This window comes from Phyllobates terribilis, unplaced genomic scaffold, assembly GCF_046119375.1.
Source record: "Phyllobates terribilis strain yellow unplaced genomic scaffold, ASM4611937v1 Scaffold_8__6_contigs__length_399053987, whole genome shotgun sequence".
In the NCBI taxonomy this organism is placed as follows: domain Eukaryota; kingdom Metazoa; phylum Chordata; class Amphibia; order Anura; family Dendrobatidae; genus Phyllobates; species Phyllobates terribilis.
This window is the reverse complement of record NW_027362768.1, coordinates 95,902,799-95,917,516: the sequence shown is the minus strand read 5'-3', so window position 1 is coordinate 95,917,516 and position 14,718 is coordinate 95,902,799. Positions and strand designations below refer to the sequence as shown.

Sequence of the window (14,718 nt, the reverse complement as noted above, 5' to 3'; positions counted from 1 at the left end):
AGTCGTCAACAAGGTCATTGGTAAGGTGTCAAACACACTGATGCATGCTACCCAGCGGGACCTCAACGATCAAAGAAATGTCCAGACCATTCCGACATGACCAGCGATCTCACAGCAGGGGCCTGGTCGCTGCTAAGTGTCAAACCTAGTGAGATCGCTACTGAGGTCGCTGTTGCGTCACAAAACTTGTGACTCAGCAGCGATCTCGCTAGTGATCTCGCTTAGTGTGACGGGGGCTTTAGGGACAGTTTATAGTTTTCAGAAGCTAGGCCACCCACCCATTCTCACTGTATGGCAATATCCTTATTTTCCTTTTCTTGAGGTTCTTCTAGCTGCTTTATGATTACAAAAACAGTTTTGTTGAACTTGTGGTCATAATAACTCATCAAAGAAGAGCTCAAAAGAACAAAGGTAAGTTATGAATCATCCCATCAGAGTGAGATCAGTTACAGAAGATCACTCATTCAGCAGTCAGAAATGGCAAAAAAGTAAAAAAAAACCCTTTTAGTAAACATTTCATAATATACCATTGCAGCCAAAAGTTTTGAGTCTGGCACAAATTGTTCTTTTCACAAAGTTTGGTGCTTCAGTGTTTCAGACCTCTTAGTCAGATGTTTCTATGGTCACTGAGATATAATTCTAAGCATTAAGCATTTCAGAAGTTTTCACACTTTTATTGACAAATATATCAAGATATGCAAAAACTCAATATTTACACTGTTGACCCTTATATTTCGAGACGTCTGCCCTTTGCTCTGGCAACCGGATATCCGCTTATGGGCCAAATCCTGACTGAGGACAACCCATTCTTTTCTAATCAGTGCTTGGAGTTTATCACAATTTCTGTGTTTTTGTTTGTCTACTTACTATTTGAGGCTTGGCAATGGGAATGAGATCTGGGGAGTTTTCTGGCCATAGACCTAAAATGTCAACGTTTTGTTCACTGAGCTACACAGTTATCACTTTTGCCTTGTGACATGGTGCTCCCACATGCTGGAAAAAGCATTGTTCTTCACCAAATTGCTCCAGGAATGTTTAGATACCAATGTTTATTCATATTCATGGTAGCATTCTTAGGCTGCGTGCCCACTATGCGTTTTTCAAGCGTTTTTGCCAGGAATTTCTGCAGCGAAAACGCTTAAAAAACGCTTGGTAATACGTGCCCCATGTTCCCCAATGATAATCCGCATGTGCTGTGCACATGCTGCGGAAATTTCCGCTGCGGATTATCATTGCGAAAAAATACGCAGCATGTCCATTAATTTTGCGGACACGCAGCGTAATTGCCGCCATTGACTTGCATTGAAACGCATATTATACGTGTCAGTACATTTGCACACACAGATAACATGCGTTTCTATGTGCGGATGGTACTCGGGTTTGGAGAAGAGGAGACTCTCATCCAGACCTGGGTACCGTAGAACCTGTTAAAAAAAGAATTTCAAATAAAAAATAAAGATTATACTTACATCCCCCGGTCTCCTCAGCGATGCGTCACTTCTGTTGTATGGGTCGCGGTGGTGTGAGGACCTGCCATGACGTCATTTAGTCACATGACTCAATGACGTCATCGCAGGTCCTTTCACACCACCGCGAGGCGTACAACAGACCAGAAGAAGCGGAGAAAATACCGGGGCCATCGGAAGGTAAGTTTAATCTTTATTTTTTACTTTTTACCATTTTTATTCTTTTTTTAACTATTACTTGGTCACACTATATAAATCCATGCCGGTTGCATGGATTTATATAATGTGACCAAGTTGTCAAGCACTTTTCCAAGTGATGCTAAAATTGCTTGGAAAAGCGCTTGATAACCCGCATGCAGAAATGCATGTGACGCGCCCCTGGGCCGTGGGGTCCTCGGTGCCGGGCCGGTCGTTGCTAGGCATGTCACAGTGGCGGTGACCCGGTCCGTGACCCAGGGCAGTCAATAAAAGGGGATGTTGAGAAAAGGGGAATTAAAGTTTTTATAATTTAATGTTTGTGGCGCCACCTGTGTTGGTAATGCAGCAGAGTTAGTTCAGCTCTCCACAGGTAGAGCTAAGCTCCAGGGCGGTTGTGTGGTGATTATAGATGAGGTAACTGTTGTTGTGCAGTGTAGTGCAGGGCTGGTGATGGCGCAGCAATAATTCACAGAGACAGTGGGGTGCAATCTTCAAGGTTTACTCACGATTATCACGTCGCTCCTGGTTACAATGGCCAAATTATCACCACCCACGTCGTTCTGCGTTCACTGAGACAGGGGTTCAGCAATCCCTCAGGTATTTCAGGAGTACTTAACGGGACCCCGTTCTGTGTGCCTTTCTCGGTCATCTTCCTGCGCTGGCTCTCACCCTCCTGCCCTGCACCTCGCAACCAGTGTCCCAAGCCGGTAACCTCAGATTTTGGCGGGCAACCTGCAGTCCCCTGAATCCTGTGTGGCTACCTTTTCGGCGATTTAGTTGCAGCAATTGGCAACTACACCATGAAAGTGCAGAAGCCTCCGGTTTCCTAGCTGAGGTTTGTAGTTCTCCACTAGTTTAGGGGCCGGTCCCCTCTGCGGCCTGATCCCTCCACGTCCTGGTAGATTCAGGCGCACGGGTGGCATCCTCATTTCTCGTGCCCCTGGGATCCCCTCTGTTCCTGGAGCCTTCCTCTGCTCCCTTCCTCTTCAGTCTTTCCTCCTGGGCCTCTCACACTAGGCCCGCTTCCCTGATCAGGGCTCCTACAGAGCTCCTGATCCTCTCACTGTCCACCTCTGACTGAACCCTGTCTTTCAAGATGGTTCCCTCTTTTATATCCTCCTTCTCAAGTGCTCCCCTAAACTACTTCCTCCACCCACACCCACTACATGGTTCCGCCCTCCAGCTAGGGACTAGAGACTGTGCTCTCCCTTAGGAGCAATCTCGCCCTTCTCTCTGAAGTGGAGTGTAATGGATGCAAGTGGGTGGGTCCCGGGCAGTACTCCATCCTTACCTGAGAGTGAGATGCCACACCTCAGGGTGAGATGCAGTACCTCTGTGGCGACTGAACCCTCAGTGGCGCCACACATGCAAAAACGCTTGACAAATGCTTCTACCTGGCAGGAAAAATGCATGTAAAATCTGCATGCATTTTTCCTGCCAGGGAGAAGCGGAAAAAATATGCCGCATTTCTGCATCGTGGGCACTTAGCCTTAGGCATCTAACTGTCCCTTAAATGAAAAATAAACCCACACAATGGTCTCAGGATCCTTCACTGTTGACATGACACTGGACTCATGGTGGTGCTCTCCTTTTCTTCTCCTGCTCAATCATTCGTGCAGATGTTACCAACAGTATGAAAGGGGCTTTGTCAGGGTTCCACAGAGACGACACAGGGGAGATCACGCAATATCTCACCATGCCGGCACTCTGTCCGGATTTCGTCAGGATTGAGTAGGGATTCATGAGCACACAATCCAGACTACCCACTACTTAGGTATCGGCAAGCGACCAGTGAGCGTATGGCATCACACCTTATTTAATCCAAAAGGGAGGCAGTGTTATGAAAAATATACAAGATTTTACAAAAGGGGACAATACAATACATAGGCCATAGGCAGTTACACAAAATAATAAGGATTAAAAAAGAAACTTACTCTTTACAGTTCGCAGGGATGACTCAGCATAGGTGGATGGGAGACACTCCAGATTTGACTGTTATCGAACTGGATTCGTTGTTATAATAAATATATACTCCCGGCAAAGAATATGGATTAATCTTCAGTTGGCTCTTTTATGCTGAGAGGGAAGACCGGCCCACACCCCCCCGTGATGACATCTTGTGTGCTCGGGCTCCACCCTTCATCTTTTTGTTAAAATATCTAACTTCCACGATAACTTATCCCTGGTTGATCACAGAAGCTTATAAGCGACGCCATATTTTCCATTATGAACTTACCTTTCTTTAGAGACCACGCATGACGTAGCTGCGATCCATTATTCTGGTACTTTTGCATTACCGCTGCTCGGAGGGGCTCACAGCTAAGGAAAAATAAAATATTGTTCCTTGGCTGACCCTGCCACTAAAAATATAGGTCCCGTTATTATCAGAATTGTGGAACTTGAGCTATTCCATATTTTGTATCGGTGCCGGACTTCCAGGGAACTTGTGGCTTGGAATAGTTTTGGTTATTTGCGAGTGTGTTTGAAGTTTAAACAAGCTATTTCCTTTTTCCTTCCATCTCTGCCCATCTGCTGGAGGTGTCTATTTCGCAGGTCTGTGTTTAATTCTTCCCCATCTCTGCCAGGGAGAAAGACCCTCACATTTTAATTTGGTTATAGCTTTACAAGTCACTTCTGCTGTAGCTGATAATTTGCAGAGAGATCGCTCTTTAGCTTGTCAGCTCTCCTCTTGTGACAAATGGTAGATAGGAGGGGTGAGAGGAGCTTGTGAAAAATGGTCAATATATTCTTAATATCTCCCTGACATCTCCCCCTCTTTGAGGTGGCGTAGGGACTGATTTACAGATCGCCCCTTAAGCCCACCTCCTGACCCACCCCTCCTGCTCATCCGACAAGCCGTGGAGCCAACTCGCCCACTATTCTGACCGACTGGGGACCCAGCTTTCCGATCACCCTGACCATTTCGGGACACATTTTCCCCACACCTCTGACAGGCTATGGGTACCTTTCTCCCATATCCCTGAAAGACAGGGGGACACACCTTTCTTTTGCGTTGCCTGGTTGTGGGGCCTACCCTTCCATCCCTCATGGCTACCTGGGGCACTGTGCTAGCTACGGGGCAGCTACCACTGTCCATGTCACCATCTGGGGTGACACTTGTTACCTGCACAGGACAACCTGCTTCCTGGTACCCGTGCCTGCTCCCCTTGCCCCTAGCACTTATGCTGGCTCACTTTAGGGGATCCTCAGCAGCATCACCCCGTCGTGTGATGTGGCTGAGTTCCCCTTTACCACAACACACATGTTCATTATGCATTACATCGACATGACCAGGGTCGGACTGGGGTGCCTAGGGCCCACCAGGAGAACTGACTCTAGGGGCCCACACTACAGCCCACCATAAACGGTTTTATTACTTGTTATGTTTTTCTATAATGCACTATAGTTACATGATTGGCTGCACTGTGAAGCACTGAGTGGCAGGACTTTCTTCGGACAGTCATTCCGTACTGCCAGAGTCCCTTTAATGGTAACTTGTCACCTTGAAAAACGCTATTTATCTGCAGATATAGGGGTAATCTGCAGGTAAATAGGGTTTAAAGCCTGGTTAGACGGCTTAATGGAAAAGCATTGGCTACACGGAGAAAATTACATTTTATTCTCCCTACTGCCACTCGCTTCCTGTCATAGGATCGGTGCAAGGAGGGAGACAGGTACGGCTGCCATGTTAGTCATTCAATGAAGCTCAGCCTGAGGTTGGGCTCCATGGAAGTGTCGCAATCAAGGTGCCGGAAGTTATTGCAGCACGCTCACTTTGTAGTTCGCGGTGACTGTAATGTCTCTTATCCGACCACGCTCACTCAGCACTACTGGCAACCCACCAGCAACCTGCAACTGTGTCACAGGGGGCTGAAGGGAACAGGTGACTGCATGCACCGGCCATTGTGCTATCTAAATGCCGCTGTCAGTGATTGACAAGGGCACTGAAATACTCAAAACAGCAGCAATCAAGGCGAGCTCTGATCACTGCTGTTACAGGCAGACGCCGGCTATGTAACACAGCCGACATCTGCCCGGTATGGAGCAGGCTCAGCTCCTGAACCCGCTCCATACAAGCACATCCCAATGGTGACAGTTATGACAAGGTTAGCAAATTTCACTTGTCTGTTCCTAAATGTGGAAAGACAAATGGAATTCCCTAACACATGTGAAAGATACCTAATAGATTTAGTAAAGGTGTCCCAAGCATATGAATGTTATTACACACCACAATGCACAGTTACATACACGCATCTTACAAAAATACATATTATTCCAGATACGCAGACGCGCACAAACACACAGACACGCAGACGTGCACAAACACATCAGTACATGAATACATCATCTGAACCACCATCAATTGTAATGTCAGGTCAGCCCCATATATCTTTCTATCACATAAACCTACAACTCCCAGTATGTAATTAACAATAGAGATACTGGGAGTTGTTATCAGTCATCATCAGACTGCGGACCATACAGGAACCACTATACTGATGAGACACAGGCAGGATCACAAATGAACATTTACATCCAGGTATCTTACCTGAGACGTCTTCTCTGATTAGAGTCGTTCTCCTTCTTTTTGTCTCCATCTTGTCCAGACCCCTTGATGACTTTTCCCATCCATAGCTCGTCTCCGCAGACTTCCATCTTCTCCGGTCTTCTGCAGCACATCCCGACACGATGCCCTTAAAGATAGCAGTGTCATTATAATGCTCCTGAATAAAAATATCTACACTGAGCCCCTGAATAAACCTAACTCTTACAATGCTCCCTGCACAAAACATGACATACACTCTACCCCTCTTATGGTACCTGCTCTCCACACTGTCCCTCTTATGGTACCTGCTCTCCACACTGTCCTCTCCTTACCATACTGGGCCCCCTCTTCACATTGTCCTCTCACACTGTGTCCCCCCTATACTGTCCAGTGTATATACTGTGCCCCTTCATCACACTCCCCCTCCTCAGCATACTGTTCCCCCCATTCTGTGCCCTCACACTGTTTCCCCCATACTGCCGCATCTCTATACCTTCCCCCACACTACCTAGTCTCTGTGCTGTGTCACCTCACATTTTTCTCCCTCCATACTGTCTCCTCACACTATTCCCCCACTCTTCATACTGTTTCCTCACACATCCCCCTTCCCCATTCTGTTCCTGCACTCATTCCCACCCCTCCTCTGGTTCACCATACTGTTTTTTCACACATCTCCTCATTCTGTCTCCTAAAATTTCTCTCCCCTCTCTCCCCAAATATAATAAATCTTCGGAAGAGCACACAGATATGCAGAAGCGCTCTTACACACACGAAAACAAGCGCACACAGACACATACTAAGGGCTCTTTCACACGTCAGTACATGCGGTGACAGTTTCCACACGTACCAGAGACATTGGTACACGTAGACCCATTCAAATGAATGTTTTTACCTGCTGCACCTCCCGCAAAACGTTCTGCACACTGATGACAGCGCTCTTCCCAAGCACCGGGTGCTGAACGCTGCTCTCATCATAGATCCCTGCCGGCGCTGTGATCAGCAGCAGCAGAGTCAATGATGAGAGTAGTAGTCTACTCCCGCCGTGTAGAACTGTAAAAATAGGAATAAAATAAAAAAATCCTTATACTCACCTCTCCTAAGCATCACCCGCTGTAATCCGTGCAAGCGCTCACGCCGAGGAGAACGACTCCTGCAGCGAGTGGGCCCCAGAGCTGCACTCAACAAGGGGTGCCCTGTCAATCACTGAGTGCAGCTCCGGGGCCCGCTCGCTGCAGGAGTCATTCTCCTCGGAGTGAGCGCTCACACGGATTATAGCAGGTGACACTTAGGAGAGGTGAGTATAAGGATTCTTTTATTTTATTCCTATTTTTACAGTTGGACACGGAGGGAGTAGACTACTACTCTCATCATTGACCCTGCTGCTGCTGATCGCAGCACCGGCAGGGATCTATGATGAGGGCAGCACTTAGCACCCGGCTCTTGGGAACAGCGCTAACTGTACACTGATTCCCAAGCGCCGGTACGTGTCACACGGATGACACACAGGTGGACATGGATATCTCCAGTCCCGTAAATATCAGGACATGTGAAAGAGCCCTAATATACACACGCAGATACACATACTCACAGAAATGGGGACACGTACACACGCAGGCAAGCACACACAGAAATGCACACGCAGTCATGCTCAGACACACTCAATCACACACAAAAATGCAGACACGCAGGGAAGTACGCACACACATGTGAAGACACATATACACACGTAGACATGCAGGCACTCAAATACATACAAACAAACACATGCAGGCATATACAGTACACACACGCATGCAGGCATATACACACACACTGTACACACACATGCATGCATATACACACACACACTGTACACACATGCATGTATATACACACACACATGCATGCATATACACACACACATGCAGGCATACACACACACACACGCATGCAGGCATACACACACACACGCATGCAGGCATACACACACACACATGCAGGCATACACACACATGCAGGCATATACACACACACACGAATGCAGGCATATACACACACACGCATGCATGCAGGCATATACACACACACACGCATGCAGGCATACACACACACGCGCATGCATGCTGGCATTTACACACACACACGCATGCAGGCATATACACACACACGCGCACACGCATGCAGGCATACACACACGCATGCAGGCATATACACACACACACACGCATGCATGCTGGCATTTACACACACACGCATGCAGGCATATACACACACGCACACACGCATGCAGGCATATACACACACACGCATGTATGCAGGCATATACACACACACACACGCATGTATGCAGGCATATACACACACACACGCATGCAGGCATACACACACATATACACACACACATGCATGTATGCAGGCATATACACACACATGCATGTATGCAGGCATACACACACACGCATGCATGTATGCAGGCATATATACACACACACAAGCTTGTATGCAGGCATATACACATACATGCATGTATGCAGACATATACACACACATGCACGTATGCAGGCATATACACACACACGCATGTATGCAGGCATATACACACACATGCAGGCATATACACAAACTGTACACACATGCATATACACACACACAGGCATATATATATATATATATATATATATATATATATATATATATATATATATATATATATACATACACACACACACACACAGCCATATAACTCACCCATAAAAATTTGGCACGGTGCTCTTGACATGAAATTGAAGCAGTGAGAGCTGTAGGACTGCAGCCTTGTTTCCAATTCCAGGCCAGGCCACATTCCACATATCCAGCCCCGGAGCCGGTATTAAAAAGCCCAGAGTCAGAGCAGGAGAGAAGGGGGCGGTGCTCCGGTGCCACCACCTGGTCGGGAGCCGGTATTACTACAGGGGAGCAGGCCAGAACAGATATGGAGCCGGGATGGAACCGTATGAGAAGCCCTGGAGCAGGGAGAGCAGAGCGAGACGTCGGGTTCTGTGGCTCCGGCGTATCATAGGACAGCCCCGGAGCAGAGAGAAAGCAAAGCAGAGCGCGGCCGCGGCGTATCAGAGGCCAGAAGAGAGCACCTTCAATGTCACCTGACACCACAGTCTGCCACAGAATCCATCCTCTTAGTGTCAGAGAGTCACGTGGTAAGTATGCTGCATGCACGTCACCGCAGGCCCGCTGTCACCAATGAATGTGCCGTGCGCGCGACGCTACATTTGATTCAGCCGCGCTTTTAAAAGGCTCACACTTTTAAAGGGCCCCCGCCACCAATTCTCTCACTCTCATGTCGGGGCCCACCGGGAAATTTCCCGATTTCCCGCCAGGCCAGACCGACCCTGGACATGACAGTGGCATTACATGACATATCAGATCTGGGAGGGTTGTCAGGAATGTATCGGGCAACCAACCATCCCAGATCAGTCCCCAATAGCACATTAGTGGGGACGGCGAACACCCCCAAACCCGGTTACAGTCAGGGTCTTCCCAGGAATGAGTTCCTCTGGTAACAAGAACTCAGGGCGGATGAGGGTACGTTCTGCGCTAGAGTCCTTAAGGCCAACAGTAACGGTGTTGCCCACAGTAACTGGTTGTAAGTTATCCCAGGCCCGGCCAACTGCCCCACCCACAAAAAGAATGGCTGCAGTAGGTCGTGAGGCCTCAGGTGTGGGGTCCATCTTCTGCCTCTCCGGACAGACAAGGCTGACGTGACCCGTTTGGTCACAAGTATAGCACTTAGGGGAGTCAAATGCTGGCTAGGAGCTGGAAGATGGGGCAGAACACGCTGAGGGCTTGCTGGCTGGAGCACTGGGGGTGGTTGTAGGCTTACCCCCTTTCCAGCTAGCGGTGGCCGACTTCTGCACCTCTGGTGTGCGGTTGGCCTCATAAGCATCTGCGATCTTGGAGGCTTTGGAGGCCTCCTTTGGCTCCCGGGCCAGCACAAACTGTCGCACTTCCACTGGGCAAAGACAAAGAAACTGGTCCTTCACCATCAAATCCTTCAGGTCCTCGAAGGTGGTAACTGACAGTCCTTGGACCCACTGCTCAAAGTTGGTTCTGAGCCCATCCACCACATCGCCGTAGCTGTCATGTGGTCCATGTTGGAGGGCTCTGAACTTTTTCCGGTAAACCTCCGGAGTCAGCTGGTACTTTTTTATCAGGGCCTGCTTGACGGCCTCATAGGCTCCATCTTGTTCTCAAAGGAGAGAAGCAAACACCTCCAGAGCCTTTCCTCTGAGCCCTGGAGTTAAATACCTGGCCCACTGGGCTTCAGGCAGCTGATACTCTCTGCAGGCTTTTTCAAATCCCCACAGAAATATGTCCAAGTCTCTGTCCTTTTCCATTACAAGGAAATGCTCAGGATGGTGTTTAAAGCTGTTGGCACTGTTGGACTCACGGATCTGCAGGGTGGATGGGTCCTTCTGAATCCGGGCTAGATCCAGCTAGTACTGTCGCCCCTGCTCGGCACCCTCTCGTTGCTCTGCTCGCTCCTGTTCGGTCTGCTTGGGCCTATCACCCAGCAGACTCTCAGTCAGCTTTGGCCTGTTGCTCTGCTCGCTCCTGGAATTTCAGAATCAGCTGCAGTCGTCAGTCACGATTGTCTGCGGCGGGCTGCTCCAAGGCCATCTGCAGGTGGGGGTCCACACTAACCTGGCTGCGGGTATGGCTGGCAATCACAGGTGGGACCCCAGCAGCAGCGCCATCCGGGCCTTGGCTGGCCGTCCCATCATCAGGGCTCTTCTGTCGGACGGGCTCGGCAGCACCTTGCAACAGTTCACTAATCATTTGGGCTTTGTTTTTGCCCATGGGTTCAATCTGTGTCAGCTCACAGAGGGCAGTGAGAGTGACCTTTGACTGCTGGGTATACCAGGGCTCTCCACGTGTAGCCATCATTGCCAAATAAAAGATAGGACAGAAAAACAAAAGAAGAGGAGGGGATGCAACTGCTACACATACAGTAGTGTCCCAGATAAAAAATATTAAAACACTGAGTCTAATTTCTTAAAACTCTACACAGAATTCTCGCAAGAACTGTTCAAGTTTTTAGTGACAGGAATGATTGCTCAATCCAGCGACTGATGTTCTGTATATCCCACCGCTTGCCACCAATTTGTCAGGATTCCACAGTGACGACACCAGAGAGATCACGCAATATCTCACCGTGCCGTCACTTTGTCCGGATTTCGTCAGGATTGAGTAGGGATTCGCGAGCACACGATCCAGACTACTCACTACTTAGGTATTGGCAAGCGACCAGTGTGCGTATGGCGTCACACCTCCAAATACCAACACATGGAGTATGTGTATACGCCCCCGTACGATCACTGTCAGCTTCACGATTTCCCAATTATTATTATTCGCTGCCACCACCGTACAGATTTGAAATATAATACAGGCCTGGCCGGACGCCTGCCTTTGGGTGGACAAAAGAAACATGACTATTAAATTTTATATTTAATCCAAAAGGGAGTCAGTGTTATGAAAAATATACAAGATTTTACAAAATGGGACAATACAATACATAGGCAGTTACACAAAATAATAAGGATTAAAGAAGAAACTTACTCTATACAGTTTGCAGGGACGAATCAGCATAGGTGGAGGGGAGACGCTGCAGATTTGACTGTTATCAAACAGAATTCGTTGCTGTAATAAATATATACTCCAGGCAAAGAATATGGATTAATCTTCAGTTGGCTCTTTTATGCTCAGGGGGAAGACCGGCCCACACACCCCTGTGATGACATCTTGTGTGCTTGGGCTCCACCCTTCATTTTTTTGTTAAAATATCTAACTTCCACGATAACTTATCCCTGGTTGATCGCAGAAGCTTGCAAGCGATGCCATATTTTCCATTATGAATTTACCTTTCTTTAGAGACCATGCATGGTGTAGCTGCGATCCGTTATTCTGGTACGTTTGCATTACCGCTGCTCGGAGGCGCTCACAGCTATGGAAAAATAGGCATATTGTTCCTTGACTGACCCTGCCACTAAAAATATAGGTCCCATTATTATCAGAATTATGGAACTTGAGCTATTCCATATTTTGTATTGGTGCCGGACGTCGTGGGAACTTGTGGCTGGGAATTGTTCTGGTTATTTGCGAGTGTGTTTGAAGTCTAAACGAGCTATTTCCTCTTTCCTTCCATCTCTGCCCATCTGCTGGAGGTATCTATTTCGCAGGTCTGTGTTTAATTCTTCCCTGCCTCGGCCAGGGAGAAAAACCCTTGCAGTTTAATTAGATTATAGCTTTACAAGTCACTTTTGCTGTAGGTGATAATTTGCAGAGAGATCGCTCTTTAGATTGTCAGCTCTCCTCTTGTGACAAATGGTAGATATGAGGGGTGAGAGGGGCTTGTGAAAAATGGTCAATATTTTCTTAATATCTCCCTGACAGGCTTCATCAGAGAAAATAACTTTAATCTAGTCCCATGCAGTCCAATTTCTATACTTCCTTCAGAGTTATTTTCTCTGATGAAGCTGTTTGGAACATCTAGAAGAATGATTGACTGGAAAAGAAAAGTTGCGAGTCACCATGAGTTGTATGTCATGCCAACAATAAAGCATCCTGAGATTATTCATGTGTGGGGGCAATAAATGCATGGAATGGCGTACCCCTGAACTGTGTGCTTTAATTGCAACTCTCAGAGATTAACAGTGGAATCTAAGGGTTTGATAGCAGCAGACAGAGCTCAGTTTCACTCTGTGTCAGAAGCAGATGCTGGCTATGCAACACAGCGAGCATCTGCTTGGTATGATGCATGTTTACCTCCTGAGCCCGTATTATACATAAGGACATACCAATATGTTTACTGAAGGTAAAGTGTTACGGTTTTAAGAAATTATTCTACAGAATTGTAATTTAATGGAAAATGCAAGTAAACAACAGTAATAGTGCACATTTTAAAAATATGATTGTTAAGATTGACATCTTTGCTGTGTAGATCAGGACAGAGACCGCAGAAGATGATGCATTTTTAATGACAACTCTGTTGTACAGCTGAAGGCGTAGCTAGTGAATTGTAAAAAATCAATACCTTATACCAGTGTTCCCCAACTCCAGTCCTCAAGAGCCACCAACAGATCATGTTTTCAGGATTTCCTTACTATTGCTCAGATGATAATTTCAGCACTGTTCAATCCTGAAATCCTGAAAACATGATCTGTTGGTGGCTCATGAGGACTGGAGTTGGGGAACACTGCCTTATACACTCATATACAATTGCATAAGCATCTCCCACGTCACCAAGTGGTCTACTGAAAAAGGAGGCTGCACTTTGAAATTACATAGAGCTCAGCCTATAATAGTCTATTGACATTTTCCTGGCAATAAAGTCCATTTATTGTGCTACCATAAACCACATTACTCTGTTGCAGTGATGATCGAGCATGCTCGTTGCTCAAGATTTACGAGCATGCTTGGGGGAGCACCTGTTATCTTCAGGGTGCTCTACTCGGGTGTTAAGTTTTCGTCGCTCCGTGAACATGATTTGCGACTGTTTGACAGCTTTAATACATGTGAGGAATGCCTGTTTTTCCAGCATTCCTCACATGAATTAAAGCTGTCACACAGTCACAAATCATGTTCACGGAGCGACGAAAACTGAACCCCCGAGCACGCTGAAGATAATAGGTGCTCGCCCGAGCATGCTCGTAAATGTCGAGCAACGAGCATGCTCGATCACCACTGCTCTGTTGTAAACAGTGTGATTTATGTGGCTCCATCATAGGCATCCTGAGTAATACAATATTTATTACAATAAGGGATATTTCTTCTTTGAGAGCTGCACAAAGAATTCTACAGTCAGTCACATAGAGTTCTGTGAGTTATATAATCATTTCCACGTGAATTTCTTACCTGCTCCATTATCCAATAGCTCTGTAATCACTGAGTCTCCACTCTCTGATTCGATCATAGCAGTTACTTTGGCTCCTGTCACTGGCAGCAGACCTTGGCTTACAGATGCATAGATTACCATAGGGTTTGGGTAATTATTAGTATTACTGTTCATATGGCAGTTGGTGATTATCGGTGGCACATTTTCATCTGCTACTTTGGAAGTTACAGTAATGCCTAGGACTTGATTTGCTGTAAGAGGGTTACAAAGTCTGTAATCCCAACCTCCTCTCTGGAAGTAAACAGCCATCACAGCAGTAAGATTAGTGGGGGCAGAAAAAGTAAATACAGGGTAATTCTATTGTAAATATTATATGTAAAATTCAAGTGTGTTTAGACCAATATTGTCTAACTAGCTATTGAACCCATTCTATGTCCGGGTGGCGAGCATTTTTATTGGTATATGGTCTCCCATGCTGGTATGTGCTGGCCCCCTCGTGGTATTTGTGCTGCCCCCATCCTGTCCCCACCATCCTATCCTGGTATGCATGGCACCCCTCATCCCCATTCTGGTATGCATGGCACCCCTCACCCCCAATCCTGGTATGCATGGCACCCCTCACCCCCAATCATGGTATGCAT

General features: G+C 47.1%; 1 protein-coding gene across 1 annotated transcript in view; it reads right to left on the bottom strand.

Moving 5' to 3' along the window:
* Positions 1–14,718, bottom strand: part of LOC141156779 (calcium-activated chloride channel regulator 3A-1-like) — a 69,148-nt gene that overhangs the window by 6,875 nt on the left and 47,555 nt on the right. The window contains exon 11 of the mRNA XM_073643157.1: positions 14,098–14,368. Within this exon, the coding sequence (XP_073499258.1) occupies positions 14,098–14,368 (271 nt within the window). The remainder of the gene's footprint in view (positions 1–14,097; positions 14,369–14,718) is intronic.